Genomic DNA, 19,110 nt, shown 5'->3' with positions numbered 1-19,110 from the left:
AAATATACACACTACTATATATAAAATGGATAATCAACAAGGATCTACTGTATAGCACAGGGAACTCTACTCAATATTCTGTGATAACCTGTATCAGAAAAGAATCTGAAAAAGAATGAATCTATGTATATGTATAACTGAATCACTTTGCTGTACACCTGAAACTAACACAACATTGTAAATCAACTTTTATCCAATAAAATGTTTTAAAAACCCCGTGAGTGCACACTGGTGCTTCAACTTCAATTCAGTACAACAGAGTTCATTCTAGACTTTCTGCTTTCCAGCTTTATACTTCACTTCTCTGAAAGTGAGAAATCTACCAACCATTATCCACAATACATTTATTTATCTGCTTAATCTTTATCTTTACATAGTTTTGTCATATACAAGTGTTTTGATCAAAAATGTTTTTGGCACTGTTTTGCATGGCAGCAGGAGAAACATTTTTAAGGACAAATTTATGTTTTTAATTCAAAATAAGAGTATGATTTTTTACTTTTAACGTCCTTCACTCTGAGCATTACAGTACTGGCCTCAGATTCTTACTTGGAAGCTTATTTACAAGTCTACCAACCATTTTTTTTCTTTTTTATGTTTTTCACAAAGAACTGTGCATTTGGGTTGAACTATAAAGCAAGTTCTAATCATTAAGTAGCAAGCACTTTTATCAAAAATATCTTAATTAGCTTTGTCTGCAGACACTTTTGATTACAAGGTATAGAAAACTAACCAAACTAGGCTCATATTGAAAGAGAATATTACTGGATCGTGTATCTGAAAAGTCCAGATATAAATTTGCTTTGGGGTACATTTGGTTCCAAGTATTCAAATAACATCATCAGACACTGCCTCTATTCATTGCTTACCTTTGTTCCACTCATCTGGCAAGAAGGCCCTGTGAAGCTCCAGATTTATATCCTCACAGCTCCCTGTTGAGTACAAAAGAGCACAACTCTATCAGTTAAGCACAGGTATTGGGAATAACTAACTGAACTGGATTCACTTAGCTTGGGTACATAGACTCATTCATGAACCAGTTATGTACAATGCTCTATCGGCCAGGCCTAGGTCACACACCCACTTCCTGAGCCCCCCCCCCGCCGAGCCACATGGAAAAATAAGGGAGGTATGGTTCAAAGAGAATTCAAGGAATTGTTGGCAAAAGAGGGGATAGGCAGAAACAACAAACGTTCAGTATAGCATTGTATTCATCAACTCACTAGCTGGACCGATAGAAGAGAAAACCCCTTTAAGGAAAAATGAGGATCTACTACAATGATTAAGCCTAAGAGAAATACAAATATTTTACTCCAAATAGGCTCTGCCCTGTACAAATAGATGCTCATTTTTTTTAAAGAGCATTACAAAATAATAGAATATTTTCAACTTTACACTGACACAGATAATGTTCCCCTTGCGATTTCTGGTGAACTGAATTTCAGTGCTTTTAAGGTAGTTTTGAAATTCACAGTTGACGAAAGCTACTTAGCTAAAATATAAAGCTACTTAGCTAATCTTTTTTTTAATGAAGCCAAAAAACTTCTTGTTATTCTGCTGTTCCCCCTACCACAGCACCAGTCATGGATATTAGGAGTCAGAATATTTCAGAATATTTGGATTGTTGCCACAGCTCTTGAATTTTCTGTCTAGCTTAACCAGACAATACATATGGCCCTTAATTTTATCATCTGTCAAATAAGAGATTCTTGTTCTATGATTCTGATCTTCTACCTCTCTGGTCTTGCTTATCTTCTACACCTGCATTTTCATCTTTCATTTCATATTAATGGTTATTTTGTGTAGCATATGGGAGAGGGGTGGAGGAATGAGATTAATTACATTGGGAAGAATCTGGTCACTAGAGGTGGAGAGAGGCCTGGACAAAAGTAAAGAGAAAGGGAAATGCAGGCAATGTGTGAGAAAAAATTATTAGATTCTTAGTGGCTGGGAACATAGATTTGGAAGGCAAAGCTGGAAAAAGAAAAATGGGACCATGATGTGTTCAGGGCTCTGAATGCTGAGAAATCTGTAAATCATCTGTGTGGAACAGAGCTGTGTTTTAGGAAGATAGTATATAAAATGGACACATAGGGAAACAATATTAGGAGAGTATAGTAACAGACCTTATAAAATGTTGTCAGAGGCTAAGGTAAAAGCAGTGGAGAAAGGATGGCCAAGATAAATGTCTCACATAGAATCAAAAATACCTGGTGACTTGTTGGACTTGAGGATAAAGAAAGTGAAGAAGTTGAAGGTGATTTCAAGTCTTTGAACATTATAACATAATGTGTTATAATTTAAATATATAACCTTCAACCTCTGCTGAGTCCTCACTGATGTGTGTGACCAGCAATTTTTTTTAACTCTTCTTTAGTCGCCTGCCTTTCCTGCACTTCTTATCTTTGGCCCCTTCTCCATTAGCTAAACTTGTCTCATATTTTATAGAGGAAAAAAAACAAAACACCATTAGACTCAAATTTCTTCAAATTCTACCCTTACCTCCAATATTATAAGAACTTTAATCGTTTTTCTTTCCGCTTGTCTCAGAAATGTTCTCAACGCTGTTTTATCTGTTCTCTTTATTCCATGTCTTGATGTCTCTACATATCTTGCTCATTCATTTTCTAAAGGAGTTTTCATCAATCCCTTTCCATTGGCTGGAACTTTCCCTAACACTGTGCCAATGAACAAAATCCCAAGACAACCTTAAAACCCCCAGTCTTTCACTCCTCTAGAGTTGGGAGAGGGCAACTGATAGAAAACTTCTCTCAACCCTTCCTCAGTCTCAAACCACCATCCAGTGTCTCTCACACATTGAATCCCTCACCACCATTCTCCTGGACAGTGAATTCCTTGATCCTCTTTTCCATTTCATTACTATGTGGTAGTGCAGTGCCTGAAATATAACAGGTGATGGACGAAGACTGATTGAATTGACTTCTCAACTGTTTCAATTCCCATGAAAAGTACTATTCTGAAGGTTACTAGTGACCTTCTACTTACTAACCAAAAATAATGACTTATTTTCTGTCCTCATCATACCTGACCTTTGAAATATTTGATACCTTGGTTTTGTTTAAATGTCTCTTCATTTCTTTTCTTCATTTAAATAATGTGTTTTTTTCCATATTTGTACTAGCATATTCCTTTTTATTATTTATTCTTAGATGTGTCACAGAAAGGTTGAAAGACTTGAGCCTGACAGAGCTCAAAAATAAGCCCAGTTTAGGCATTTCCTAGCCAAGCTGCCCCAACTCCTTGCTTCCTGAAAGTCTAACTTGCTTGACTTTTTATGAGATATTTTCTCCTGATTTTCCTCCAGTCACATTATCCGCCCTTTCTTAACTAGTAATGTTCTTTAATTCCAATCTTGGGCTTTTTTTTTTTTTTCATTTTAACATTTTCAACTATCACTAAATCTAATCAAATCCTAGATTAAAGTCTCATGCCCAGCACAAAATGGAAATTTATTCAATTGAAGCTTTATCTCTAGTCCTATCTCCAATGAGTTCCAGACCTCTGTTTCCAAATATCTGTTGATCAGATCTAACTCAGTGTCTATTAGTGCTTTCCAATTCGACATGTCAGGTATTCCCCAAACTTGTCCCCCACTTCCTAAATTCCCTATATATAAATTAGTAGCACCATCATCCACCCAGTCAGCAAGTTGGAAACCTCAGAATCACCTTAACTTCTCCCTTCCCTTGTCCACCACACCCAGTTTGTCATCAAGCCCTGCGGAGTACATCTGTGAAAAGTCTGTCAAATTCTCTTACTCCTACTTATCTTGATTAGCCCTGCCTAAAACACTTTTTACCATCTCTTGCCTAGACTTTTTGCAATGGTCTCCTAAATTGTATTCATGTTCCATAATGCCTCTAGAGTTATGTTACTAAAACATAAATTTGAACATGTCTCTCTAAAGCCTGTGACTCCCTATTTCCAACAGCATAAATCCAGTCTGACCATATAGCCTCATCATCTACCACAATCCCCTATACATCCCACACTGCAACAACTGTGTAAAATTACATATACCATTTCCCTAATAAACTGTGTACTTTCACATTTCTTTTTCAAATGCTGATCCTTCTCTTTGTCTTTCTAATGGACCCCCACCCTCTCTAAGTCCTAGCTGCCCAGCTCAAATAACGTCTTCTATACCCACACAGTACTTCTACCTACATTGTCATATTTTGTTTCTCAGGCTAGGCTGGCAGATGCTGATGTAATTTACAAGAATGCAGGTTCCATAAAGTGCTAGGGGTAGGAGCCCAAATCCTCCTTTCTCTTAATGAGGGCAACAAAGACTATGAGGTAGAAACAGTGAGGGTAAGCCAAAATTAAAGAGGAATTGTGATGGGATAAGATTCTGGTTGGAATATAGAATGTTATTTGTGAGTGCCATGAGGAACAAGAAAAATGTCAGTCAGGAAAGTTGTTTAGATCTCTGTGCAAAACCTTTTAGGATGTATTCGTGCTCAGAAATGGAAAAGGGGGGTATATTGGAAAGGAAAGGAAAGACAGTGAGTGTAAATTCCAAAGATCTAAAGAGTGGTTAGATCATATCTTGAAGTTGCTTAAGGGTGACGGTAGGCAATAGAAGCAGAAGAACATGAGCCAGGTGCTAAAGCTGTAAGGAGATGAAAGCTGGAGCCAACAGATAAGTTGGTGATTTGGAGAGGGCAGGTGCACATGTTTAAAATAATAAGCAGATGATGGATAGTAGATCATGAACTGCAGAGGACCCTAGAGAGCAAAGCTATCTTCATTCACCAAGTCGAGTAAATGTCTACTGCCATAGGGATCCGCATACTCATAGAAGTGATCGTTATCACTAGTGATACTGGACACTCCGGTAACGGCCACCTGCAGTGCTGAGTTTCCCCACAGGTGGACCAACCAGAGGCTCAGACACCTGTGGTCTGTGCTTAAGGCAAAGCGAGGACACCAAACAATGAGGAGAGAGCTTTCAAATAACTCAATCTTAAAATCAAAGGAAAACCATAACTTTGTTGTATTTCTTTCTGCTTACTTTATTATTTCATATTATTTATGTTTAATTATCAGGAAGGAGTTGGGGTGGAGGGAACATTTAGGTACAGGCATTATAATCTTTTCATCACTCTTAAGGTCCTATTTTGGCCCTGGCTGTCCTACTCCAAGAAGACAGTAATTTACTGGCTTTTTTCAGAATAAGGCAAAAATATCTCTTCTGGATGTGCAGAAGGATGTAAGCTAGTGAGCTTGTGTGAAAAAAGAATATTTGGATTTAACTTCTCTATTAATATCCACAGTTAAGGGGTTATTTTTAAATATATGTTTTCCAGTTTTCATTTCTTAAATTATCACAGCAATGTCGTATTAATACCTTCTAATCTCTAGAAAAGAGCTTAGTTAGGAGCTTGATTTGAAGGGAAAGAGGGAATATGTTACCCATATCTGATCCCCACAAATTAGTAGTCTTTGGAGACTTACATTAACAAAATCTTTTGCATTCATTATATTGTTTTCTAGAAGCTAATTAGAAAGGAAAGGGGGGAAAAATGAGGTTTATATATCAAGTATTGACTACTGCATGAATATAGTAGCCTGAAACCTGTCTTTAAAAAAAAAATGTATCCCAGAATGCACATAAATTAGAAATTGCATCTGTAAAGGCTACTAATTTGAAAAATTCTAGTTTCTGGTTTTTAGCTGCACAAATATATATCTTTTTAATTACAAAATAAGTGTCATTGTATCAAGCAGTGAGTACAACTGCCCTGAAATCAATATAACTTGAAGCTGTAATTCTATCTAAATTTCTCTTGACTAAAATCCTCTCTTTTTTGTAAATCAAGATAATTCTGCATTTTATTCAGTTTTCTAGCACTCAGACCTATATAAATGCCTTTATCCTTTGTGATAAATTTTAAACCTTGACAAAAGTTAGAAAATAGATTCATTTTAGGTCAGTCTGCATACTGCCACATGAATCAAAATATGTATATTTTTTGTCCTGTTCATGTTCCAGATACCATACTCCTCAGCATCTCCTGGGAATTATGTAGTAAGTACATTTGGGTTTGTTTGCTCATAAGAATTGATGTTATGTTCTATTTGGGCAATGAAATAGTTGTCCAGATGTTAAGAAGAGCCCCTGTGTGTTGGCCAAGAAATGAACATCTGATGTGTATTGAGTTGTTTCGTCTGCCAACCTCAGTGTTGATGTTCATTAGTGAAACAGTTATCAATCTGGCCAAAATTGCCCTGAGTACTGTGTTTTACTTCAGCATGTTTCTGTAAACCACTGCAATACACTGTCCAATCATGAAGAAAGCCATCCCAGTTATGCAATGATATGCTTGAATTTGCAGTTCTTCAGAATAATCTACACTCCCTCCCCACCCCACTTCCCATACACAAAGTCTAAGAAGACATTAAACTTTCTCCCAATCACAAAGAGAATTAGATAGCAGAATAATGACTAGTAATTTGGGGAAGGAGGGCTAGTTTTCATTCTTAGAAACCGAGACCACTTACTCTTCTTCTTATCACTTAGTACATGTTAAAAATTTCCAATTATTTACATTCGTCAAATTAGCAGGTTTTACATGACCTCTTGAACTTGGAAATGACCTTTTAACCATCATCACATTACATCCTTGCTGTATCTCAAGGCCATCATAAAAGATAATTTGTTTATAATATTTAGAGGAAAATGCCTAACAGAGTAGCAAGGGTAAAACGGTAAAAAGAAGAATCTTTCCTAAAGAACTTTTCAGAGGTGGTGGTTAACCAGAGTAGGAAAAAAGGAGTACTTAGGAAGAAGATCAATGCGCATTTTACCCTCCATGGAAACAGTGTTCTGTGACCATAGCGAAAAGCACACGCTGTTTTGGACCTGTGAACTTAGTGCTCAGTATTCCTTTAAGCTATACAAGCTAAGCAAGTCTAACTTTTTGCACAATCTCTATGAAAGTAAAAAAGTTTGAGTAGGGCTTCCCTGGTGGCGCAGTGGTTGAGAGTCCGCCTGCCAATGCAGGGGACACGGGTTCGTGCCCCGGTCCGGGAAGATCCCACATGCGCAGAGTAGCTAGGCCCGTGAGCCACGGCCGCTGAGCCTGCGCGTCCGGAGCCTGTGCTCTGCAACGGGAGAGGACACAACAGGGCAAAAGTTTGAGTAAAACCTATTTTTTCTTAAAGTCAATTAAAAATAGGCTTGATATATATAGTTTTATGAAATTATAGACTTAATTGAAAGTAAATTTAAGCTGTTTAATAAATAGCAATACATATATTATTTGAAATAATTAGTGGGCTATGTCTGTGCACTCCAAATGAAGCAAAAATTTAGCCACTTAATAGTTAATCTGACTACTGTAAGTCTGAACATTCTAAAACTCATTGCCTGAATTATTCATTTTGGTTGCATGAAATAACTGAATTGATTTGAGTCACCTAACATCCATTTCAAACTGATTGTGTACCTACAGCCTTAGAAACCCTCTCATCAGTCAGCATTACCTCTCATTTCTAGTTGATGTGATAGCTGAAGGAACAGTGCATCAGAAGTGTTGCAGTTGATGCTGGCAGAAGAAACAGCATCAATGTATTTTTTTAAACATATGAATATCTTTTGATTTTCAGTTGCCTATAAAAACCAGTGATACAAAATGTAAGAAAATTACAGTAAGCTAAATCACAGATACACATGAATGATTTCTATTGTATGGGATTTGTAAAGGCCTTATTAAATGGTTTCTCCTTAACCTCCTTATACCTGATGTCATTAAGCCATGAATCATAAATCAGCGTTACAGGCTCATTGTTTTTGGAAACTTGTCAAAACAATCTCAACATATTTAAGCTAAATTATATTTTGCATAACATTGAAATGATTGTGCATTCAAAGAAAATAAATTATGGAGAAAATGTATTTCCTCTGCTGTTTTCAAACTGGATTATTATAAAGTCTAACTTCTGTTTTTCCTTATATTGTTTAATGCCGTGCCTTATTTTTACTGAAATTTTGTGTAATTATTTAGGGTCCTCCAGGAGGTGGAGGGCCACCAGGAACACCCATCATGCCTAGTCCAGCAGGTATTGTAATCGAACTAGCCACGTGGGCATTTGATTCTTAGAGTAAAACCACAAAATACAGAAATTGTTATGAAAGAAAGTTAGTAGTATTCTTTACCTCATTGGTGGTTTCACAAGTTGAGTAGAGGTAGCAAGTAGGAAGAAATAGTGTTCTTAAGTAACTATTGTCCAGTTAGTGTAAGCATTTAGAAAACTCCTGTTGTGTACATAATAGATTTAATCAGAATGAAAACTGTGTTGATCTATATGAATTGCCCAATAATTTATCTGACTAAAAGTTTGCTTGAGACTATGGAAAAGATCCAAACCTCACAACTTAAGAAAAATTCTGCATAAGTAACACATGAAATACATGGATCCATTGGGTTTAATACAGCAAATCAGACCCACCATATCTAGCATCTAAGATAGATGTGGACGTGCTTACAATATCATTTATCCTACACGTCTATAGGTATTTATTAGTTAGCTAATCCACTATGTAGTGGGGAAAGTTTTTTAACCTTTTAAACCAAAATACTTTAATATTCCTGGAATCATGTAGTTATTTTAAATATCTCTTTCCTTTGAGACTTTAATACAAACTATTAAATGTGTCTTGAGGCCTCTGATGGTAGCACAGCCCTCCTAGAAAGCTCCTGGCAACATGTAGCAAGAGCCGTGAAAAAGCTCATACCACTTGACACTATAATCCTACTACTATAAATGATTGGAGGTACAATCCAAGAATCATGTAGAATGATGCTCATTTGTTATAGCCAATAGCAAAATAATAGAAACAACCTTCATGCCTAATCCAATTTTAGTGATATTTTTTAATTAATATTTTATGGACTAAAATGTAGCCATTAAAATTATTATCAAAGAAATTTTAATGACACAGAGAAATAAATGTTCATGATTTAATACAATATGATCACAGTGTTATTTTAAAATATATTACCCTGAACTCTGGGACTTCCGTGATGGTCCAGTGGTTAAGACTCCATGCTTCCACTGTAGAGAGCATGGGTTTGATCCCTGGTTTGGGAACTGAGATCCCGGAAGCCGCACGGCGTGGCCAAAAAAACTAAAATATATTACCCTGAAATCTAAAAAGTAGATAACAAAGAAACAGACTAAGACTTTGTCAGTTTTAACTTCTGGGTAATGAAATATATGGGAAATTTTTATAATTAGAAAAAATTTTTTATTATGTTGCACTGTTAAATTCGTATGTTCTTACGAATTTGTTGAAATCTAAGATACACAGAAGTTTGAAATTAAATATCATTAATCATACCAATCAATATTTTTAAGTTTTGAATCTTTAATTTAGAAAAAGCATAAATTTGATGATTAATTCAAAATTTTACTTTGCCTCACTAACTCTTTGGAATATATCATAAATATTTCATGGATCTCTGTCCTCAGAACATCTTCAGTGAAGTGAAACAAAATTCAGTGAAGATAGAAGTATATGAATTGAACATCTTGCCCACATTTGCAATCCTTTTGGTGAAGTTAAGGTTTAATTTATGAAGGTAGCATGTGATTAAATAAATACTTCACTACATACTCAAAGAAAGTTTTTGGAGTAACACTAAACTTTTCAGGTGATAAGTAATCTGATCACTTCTCCCTTTCAAGCCAGAAATTGCCACCAGTATATCTTGCTAGCTTTTCTGCCTATTCTTTTATGTACTTATCCTTTATCACAGTCAGTCCACTAATATGAAGCCAATATCCCCCACTCTCCAAAAAATAGGTGCCAGAATATCTATTGTAAAGTTTTTTTGTATATAAAAATAAATCAGACATTTTCTAAAAAATACCAACCTTATTCACTCAATGTTTCTTCATTTTCAGATGCAATTATATTTGATTGGTCTTAAAAGCAATAAAGTTTTCTTTCTGCATATTTTTAAATATACAGCCCATTTTCCTTTTAAATTAATTGCTAAAATTAGTAAGTAAAATTAGTAAGGCTAATAAAGGTGAAAAACCATTTGAAGGTTTCCTATGTTTAAAAAACAATTCCAGCTTTTCTGAAAGATACATTTTTATGGGATAGAGTTTATGCCATGAATTGAATCTAAGTTAGTAGATATTTATTACTTATAGTACACAACATGAGTAAGATATGGTCCCTTTCCTCCTCTCAAAGAAATTGTAACCTAGTTTGAAGCAGGAGGGAAAAATAAGACAAAATATTAACTATAATGCAAAGCAGAATTCAGTGGTAGAGGAGCACTCACATACTTTTAAGTATCAGGGGAAAACTTCATGGAAGAGGTAGCATTGGCAATGGGCCTTGAATAGTGAGAGTATAATTTCAGTAAGCGGAGACTGTGTAGAGAAGATGCTCAGAGGAAGAAAGAACAAAAATAAGGTGATCGAAAAGGATGATCATATGCAAGAAAGAACAAGTAGCCTGGGTTGACAGCAGTATAGTATACATAAGGATGTAAAAATAGTTAAGGCCACAAAAGTAGATTAGGAGCTTACTTAGTATAAACAAACAGGTCAACCAGAGGTGGGCATTTCAACTTTCTCAACAATATGATGTGTTAATCTAGAAATAAAAAATAATATTTAGGTTTATGGATCACTGTTTACAAAGTATAAATGGCATCTAACCTACTCTAAAATAATAAATTAACGTCTAATAATCACAAAACAAGAGGAAAAGTAATTGCCCATTTCTCACTCTATGGTTATTGCCATGAGAAAGCAAATAAGTTTTATCTTCTGCCTTGAATCAGTACAAAACATTTGAAAAACATCTTTTTCAAAATAGAGGCCTGCAACATTATATTTAAGAACTATATAATTGTGGAAAAATAGAAAAACATTTTATAATTGATAGTGCCTAAATATAAAACATTAAGCCTTTCACTCTAGGCTATACATTATAAACACATATACTCAGAGACTTAATTAGGACTAGCTAATAGACATGAAATGTAAAATGTTACATATATTTATGTGGATATACACTACAGTTATTTTTATTATAATGAATCAAAAATAAAATGAATGAAAAGATTTTTATCAAAAGTTGTACTAGTGGAAGCTGGCTTTTACTTCAAGCAAGAGAATTTTCATTCCAGTTGTATAGTCTCGTTCTAATATCTTTCTGTGGGAACTAAGCCAGGATATTCCACCAGCTTTTATTAATTATTAGCTAAATAAACTGTTTTTTAAATTGGTCTATAAGAAGCCTAAGGAAATAATACGTTAAAAGCTACTAAATCTGAATTTTAAGAGATTTCTGTTATATGTATACATATAAATTGCTTAGAGAAATCAAAAGAGATCATGTTTTTTAAAGAAGAAAAAATTTACAGTAACTCTTTAGACTTTTAAAGTAATATTCCTTTTGATCTGAATTATTAAGTGATTATTCCTAATATATTAGGTAGATATTCCTAATTTACAACCTCAGAATGATAATTTTTGGGTCAGAAAATGACTTACAGATATTTGTTTCTGAACATTAGTAATGACTATTTTGAGTGCTGTAGCTATAAATATGCATAAGTGTCCAGATCATCTTTGATTATTACTTTGTGATGACTTGGGCATAGATTATAATGAAAGATATTAATTCAGTAATATTTTGTTTCAGACTCAACCAACTCTGGAGACAACATGTATACTTTAATGAATGCAGTACCTCCTGGACCTAACAGGCCTAATGTAACTATGCATTTTTTTAAATTTTTGGAATGCATTTGAAGACTCAAGCTCTAAGTACATTCCTTTTCCTTGATACTGTTTAAGCTTTATATTTTATTATCCAGGATCTTACTGGATATCAAAAAATCAAATTCTGTGTTCTGGTTTGGAAAAAAACATAATATATAACATACATAACAAGAGATTTCATATCAATATAATGGAAATGTAAAACAGAACTTAATTATAAAATGTTGATATGTAGCCTTATTTTATCTCAAATACCTAATAATTAATATTGACTATTTGAAAGTGACAGTTAATGTGTAATCATATGTTCACCTCATTTTACACATCACTAATTTCTTCAGGTGTTTTTTTTTTTTCCTGATAAACTTGAAACTAAATTAGGAAGTTGAATATGCCTGTTTTTCTTAAATTTTTGAAACCTGGAGTTTAAATATAGAACTGAAGCAGTTCTACAGAAAGAATTTGAGTGTACTTAATAAAGCATAGGTCATGATCTTTCCATGAACGCGTACAGAAAAATGATATCTATAAGACTACATATTAACAAAAAATATAAGAAAATACAGTTAATACATAGATATATATATATATGAATAAAAGGTAGCTCAAATTAAAGAAAAATCAAAACACATATAAAGAATTTCCAAAACTATACCAAAAACTGGGGATGAAATCTTATAATTGAGCTTCCTAGCAAAGGGAAACTTTAAATTGTCCAGTATGTTATGGTACTTGAAATATGGCTAGTCCAGACTGAGATGTGCTGCAGGTATGAAACACACCCTGGATTTGGGGGACTTAATATGAAAAAATATATAAAATAGCTCACTAAAATTTTATACTGACTATTTTGATTGATAATTTTGATTATATAAGTAAGTAAAATTATTAAAATTAACCACCTGTTTCATTTTACTTTTTAAACATGGCTGCTAATAAATCTAACTTTATTTATGTAGTTCACATTTGAACCTTACATATTATTTCTGTTAAGCAGCACTGCCTTCAGTTACCAGTATTCCCTTTGTATAATCAAATAAATTCTTTCTAAGGAAAAAGAATTTTCTGTCAGTAATGTCTAAAAGGTGTTTTCACGGAGATTTTAAAGAACACTGAATATGATCATGAACAATGTTCATTTCAGAAATGCAGCACAAATGTAGAAAAGCTCTTCATACTGCAATTTCAGATCTTAAAACTTGATATTTGAAAGGGAGGGAATAAGGGAGGAAACCAAGAGCATATGGTACTGAAGACATTTCTGCAGACAGCTAAACTGATATCATCCAAGTGTGTTCCATTCTGGTTCTCTTACTTGTTACAAAGATAAGAGATTCAAGAGAAGCAGAAGCTGAATATGTCACTCTTCCAAATGTCATTCATTTCAGCCAGAGGTAGTCAAAGCAAATGCCTGCTGAGGGCTAGGACTGCAGTATTATGTGCTTCAAGTATAATACATATAGTCTTAGTGTTGTTTAAAGCGCAGTGGGGACCGGATAAAAGGACCAAACCAAGGAGGCTCACAGGCTGTTGGCCTCACCGGCACCAGTTTCTCAGCCCAGATCTAAAAAACACAATCCATCCATGTGTTTTAAGCAACAAAATTTTAGACAACAGAATTGGCATTATCCTGTGAAAATGTATAAGCATGTGGTTTGTGTGAGCACGGTGAAGGAAAGCTATCTTCTTTCCACACAGAGTCAGTGGTATACAGGGTGTCCACTCAGGGCAATCTTCCCCCGAAGCCTACATGATTAGTGACCACCACAGTCCCATCTATACACATACATACACGCAACACATTTAGTATTCTGCACCATACAACATGGAAGAAATGATTTGGGCATGGGAAGTTTTAAGAACAAGTGTTTTCAGTAATCTATCTTGACTGTAAACATAAGGTAATTATAGATAGCCTGTCTTCAAACTAAGGTCTGAGTTTCCTTAGAAGTATTCCGGGGAGTTGAGGGAGAGACTAAGCGGGCAGGTCATGGGCTCTCCACCACCAACTCTACCACAGCACATCTCTTTACATCTGTGTTGTACTAGGCTTCTAATGTAAGGTTTCATTTGAAAATGAAATACCACTACTTTAAAAAATGTTAAATCTAACTGCTATTGAATGCCTAATTGTGACTGAACTGACATAGTTGAGACTGCCAAGAAGACTTAGCTATATTCAGCTATCCCCAAGGAGCTAAATGTATTTAACCTGCAAGATGAAATTATTTATCATGTCCATTTGAACAAAGATAGATTGTCTGCTAAGAAAAATGTTAATGTTGGCATATAATGTTCAGTTATTCTTATTAATAAGCCAATACCTTTAGCAGTTTCTTAAGAATTACCTCTGGTTTATAATAGCAGAATTTGTCAATAGCATAGAATACTTATCTTCTCATTTGCACTGGAATATATGTGCTTTCTGGTTAAGGATATCTGAAGAAAAATTTGGATATGAATGAGGATTAGCCTGAAGATCTAGAACATAGAGAAGATGGAATGAGGGAAGTAGCAGTCCAGTTAGAGAATCTAGAAAGCTGGAAAAAAATCTAGGAAAATAATCTCCATAATTTGGAAATGAAAATAAGTTATAGAAGTGTCTTACAGTGTTAAAGATAGGTATTGTGACATTGAGATGAACAATTGTTTTCAATGTGATCACAGTCATTTTCTCCGTTTTTTAAATAGTTTCCAATGGGCCCTGGGTCAGATGGTCCCATGGGTGGATTAGGAGGAATGGAGTCACATCACATGAATGGCTCTTTAGGTAAGGATATTAAATCTGATGTTCAGAAATGAATTCAAAACAAAACCTTAATTCTACATCGTGAATATCATGATTTGCAAAGTTCTTTTTATAGGAACTCATTTTGAAATGCTTCAGCTTTTATCTACAACTGATAGTTTAATCCATAGGATATTCGCTATGATGGCTAGAGATTATTTGGAAAATCAGATATGCGAGAATTGTTCTAACCTAGCTCATATTCACAGGTATTTACTTTAACTTATCAAAATCTGAGTGTTTATGATGAAAGGAGACACTGCTGCTTTGGGCACCTAGAGGACCATGGTATCCTCACAGTGGGTTCCTTTGTCTCCAGAGGTCTGTAGACACAGTCTCAGAGGAACTTCAGTCCTCTCCAAGAATGTCTTGATTTTGTTTTTGCATTTTAATGTTTGTCTCTTTTTAAAAAGTAAAATTGGTAATCATATTCTGGATAATCTGAATGATTCTCTTAAGAGAGAACACTGCCCACATTGTCTGTGTTCGTGATAAAGCTGATTTCAAGTAGTGCAAATAATGGTTGTAAACATACTTCATAAATGATGTCTTCTTACCAAATGAAGCCAAATATCTGCAAGGTGAACAAAAAGTTTCACAACAGTGAGAAACAGAGACAAGTGGTACAAAATTGACCTGGTCACACAGCATACTGTATATGTAGGCAGGCCAAAGGCAAAACCAAAACAAGGGAAAAAAGACATTTATTTTATGTTTGTATGTTTATCATCATCATATATCATAAACTATTTTAAAAGTTGACAGTGGGGTTGGAGGTTTGTGATAATTTTTTTCTTTGAAAAAGAACCATCTTTTACTTAAGTTGGAGAAACTATGCCATGAGTAACTCAGGTTGTACACGGATTTCACAACCCCACCCTAGGTCAGGAAATGCCATCCTCTGATACTTCGAAAAGCTATGTAACTTCAATAATCAAGAAATTATTTACAACACTTTGATAGACTTTTTTTTTAATAGACTTTTGTGCTTTTAAGGATCCATGCTTGTTTTGCCTCGTTTTCAAAATGTTAATTTGCACTGTCCAGTTATGGTAGTTACTAGTCATGTGTGACTACTTAATTCTAAATCAAATTAAATGTAAAATTCACTTCTTCAGTTGCACTGCCACATATCAAGTGCATATAGTCACATGAGCTAATGGCTATTGTAACAGACAGCACAAGGAAACATTTCCAGCATCACACAAAGGTCTACTGGGGATAGCACCATTCTAGAATTTTACTTTCTAATTTATTGCAAAATAATTTACTTTCCAATCTTTTAATTTGTAAAATCATTCACAAAAAGATGGCATTTGGTCATAGTGAGAAGATTCTTAGTTATATTACTCACTAGAACAGAATTTGCAAAATAGTTTCACATATACTTGTCATCTATAATGAATATTGTTGCATATATTTATAGATACATAATTGCATATATACATTCAGTATTTAACATTATGCCTATTTATAAACTAATGCTAATAAGCCTTTACTTTATTTGTGACTGTTGAATGCTGTACTATTAAAATATTATAATATTTTTATGCCAGGAAAATTATTTAAATAGTTAAAAATAAAGCTAAAATTGTGGCGAGGATCTGATTATTTTTCTTTGTTACCTAAGTTATGATTCCATTTCTTAAGTAAGAAATTAGTATTGATTGTCCATTTCTCCTAAGAATTAAAATAAACCCACAGTGTTACATTTTGAAGACATTTTTACTTTTGATGGACTGCCATGAATATTTGTTGCTGCCAAAATTTTCTTAAAAATATTATGCTTTGATTTTGGTTATTATAGTAAAACATGGTTCAGAATCTTGTCAGGTATTGTTGCAAATGCCTGTTTTGTACTTTATCAGATGTACAGAAGCATCATTTCAGAAAATAGAGATCTCTCTCTCTCTCTTGCTCTCTATTTACATATCTATAAATATATATATACACATGTGTATTAGTGTACACATTTTAAAATTTTGAATTGAGTAGGATATATATGTCTACTGTTTCACTTTCAGGAATTTATGATAGCAATAGTTTTTTATTCTGGCATTACCAGAAAAAGTAGATGATTGGGAAGGAAAGGTACAACTCTTACTTGCATTTGTCATCAGATGATACTTAACTTACCACACAGTATAAGAGAAAAGTAATTTTTTGAGATTCAAAAGTCTAGGAGATATACACTGCAAAATACATACAGTGTACTGCATTACTACATTAGTTTATTTTAAAGGAGTATTTAATTTACAGATAGAATCATTACCTAATAAAGGCTTTCTTTCCATATTTTGTTTTAGGCTCAGGAGATATGGACAGTATTTCCAAGGTGAGTATTATGTATTGTGTTGTTTTTTATCTGTGTTTTATTCTACACAGAACTCTTATTAAGTTTGAGAATAACATTATGACTTTTGTTCTTAAAGAGTTTGAAAGTAGAAGGCCAAATATAATTAAGTAGAAGTTTAAAATATTAGTGCATATAATCTGTAGGAAAGGGTAAAATCAGTCTTTTAAGAATATTTCAAAGCATGCTAGGATTCATTTACAGGATGTGATATACATGATTAATTGATATCCAAACAAATAATAATCAGTTTAATCACATTATGATGTTACGCATTTGTAAAGCAAACTGGCATACTTTAATCTTTTGAAAATGTAAAGAAATCTAGAGCAACACGAAAAGAGGTAAATTTGAAAAAGTGGTTATTATATGTTGTAAGGGCATTGCATTTATACATCTCATTTGTATTCCAAACTCTTATCAGGCAATGCTGATGTCCTCAATCATTATTATAGTTCCACAGAATAGAGTAAGAAAGTAATTAGAGGAAAATTATATTAATAGAAGTAGGAAAGTGACCCTTCCAATAGCACATGTCTCTGTTTTTCCTCTGTCAGTCGTCTGAGTTTCTAAAATTAATCCTTTGGTAAGATGCCGTATATTTTTTGAAGAATACCTAAATACTTTTTAGGTGATGATGAATTTTAAAATACTTCTCTGTGGGTCAAATGTATATTTAGAATGGCTGATAAGAACTAATTATTAACTACCACTAGAATGACTCTCTCAGAAGTCTTCTTTATATCAATAAATACAGAAATTCATTAAAGGATGACTTCATTTTTAATTCTACTTTGAATTTATATTCATGTATAATAAAGTAAAATTCCTGATGCCAAGAAAAATAAAATGAAGTTGAGCTATAGAAACTTATAAATTAAGACTTCAAGCTAAAAAAAAAAGAGAGAGAGCGTTTAATTGGCATTCTGACATTGTATCTGCATCGCCTGGCTGCTTGGCCTAGGAACTTCATCATGCACTTTGGATGTCTGTGTTTAGAAACAATCAGGAAGATCTTTTTCTTTTCTAAAAATAGATATATACAAACGGCACCATCTTACCTCTGTGAGAAATAGTATTAGGTAAGCCTTCAAAAACCTTGTTTTCAAAATAAGATTAATTGTATAATACCGTTAGAGCCTTCCTTCTGGGAAGCACCTTTACAAACCAGATGAACGTGATTGTATTGGCTGTCTTAGGTATCTAACAATTGATGTTGGCTGAATTGTGCTTTGTGGTCACAGTAAAATGTCTGAAGTTATATTTGAGAAACATATTCTAATGTCTAAAGATAATTCTTCATTACACAAAGGCGGGAACATCCAGATTGCTTAAGGCCGTCTTCGTAAAGTTTCCACTGACATAACCTTGTACACTACATAGATGTAAATGAAATTCTATACGGGAACGTACTTTGTAATTTATAAAGCACTTAAAAAATTTTTAAGGGCCATAATACCATCTTCTAATCTGCCCTCATATCAGATCCATTGCTATTCCTTCTATGCTTATTTTCCCATTCCTATACCCAGAAGCAAGTTTTTCCACCACACTGTGCCTGCTGCTGCTAACATTCTCTTGCCTAGTGATTACTGTTTATTCTTTAAGCATTAATTGACCACCCATTGTGTACTTTTATGTATTGAGTATTGCCTTGTGCACTATGGGGAAATACAAAAGACTTCTTTAAATACAAACATAATCTTTGCCCTCAAATGGTTTGTACTTCGGCAGGAATTCCTTCATTCAGTAAACATTAATGTGCCAAGGCATTATTCTGGGCTATGCAATTCCAAAGACAAACAAGATACGGTCTCTGCCCTCAAGAAGCTCAGTATAACTAAGGAGACAAAACAAATACAATAGGGAAAAAGTTTACAAAGGAAAGTACACTTCAACTGACATAAGAATTATGCCCAAGGGAATTCCCCGGTGGTCCAGTGGTTAAGACTCTGCGCTTCTACTGCAAGGGGTATGGGTTCGATCCCTAGTCAGGGAAATAAGATCCTCCTGCATGCCGCGCGTGGCAGCCAAAATAAATAAGTAAAAATAAAGAAAAAGAAATAAATAAAAAAGAATTATGCGCAAGTAATAAACTTGCCACTTAACAATGTACTGGAAATGACTGGTTGCATCCACCTTCAAATGGGCTCCGAAGCATCTCATTTCTGCCCTGCCCCCACTCCTCATT

At 34.1% G+C, this 19,110-nt stretch overlaps 1 protein-coding gene across 8 annotated transcripts in view; it reads left to right on the top strand.

The window, feature by feature from the left end:
- Positions 1 to 19,110, top strand: part of SSBP2 (single stranded DNA binding protein 2) — a 302,125-nt gene that overhangs the window by 270,417 nt on the left and 12,598 nt on the right. For all 8 annotated transcript variants that reach the window (XM_060143228.1, XM_060143232.1, XM_060143226.1 and 5 more), the window contains 5 exons: positions 6,020 to 6,055; positions 8,034 to 8,088; positions 11,699 to 11,769; positions 14,470 to 14,548; positions 16,873 to 16,901. In XM_060143228.1, the coding sequence (XP_059999211.1) occupies positions 6,020 to 6,055; positions 8,034 to 8,088; positions 11,699 to 11,769; positions 14,470 to 14,548; positions 16,873 to 16,901 (270 nt within the window). The remainder of the gene's footprint in view (positions 1 to 6,019; positions 6,056 to 8,033; positions 8,089 to 11,698; positions 11,770 to 14,469; positions 14,549 to 16,872; positions 16,902 to 19,110) is intronic.

This window comes from Lagenorhynchus albirostris, chromosome 3 (genome assembly GCF_949774975.1).
Source record: "Lagenorhynchus albirostris chromosome 3, mLagAlb1.1, whole genome shotgun sequence".
Lineage (NCBI taxonomy): Eukaryota > Metazoa > Chordata > Mammalia > Artiodactyla > Delphinidae > Lagenorhynchus > Lagenorhynchus albirostris.
Note: the sequence above shows the minus strand (reverse complement) of the source record. Positions and strands in the feature narration are given on the sequence as shown.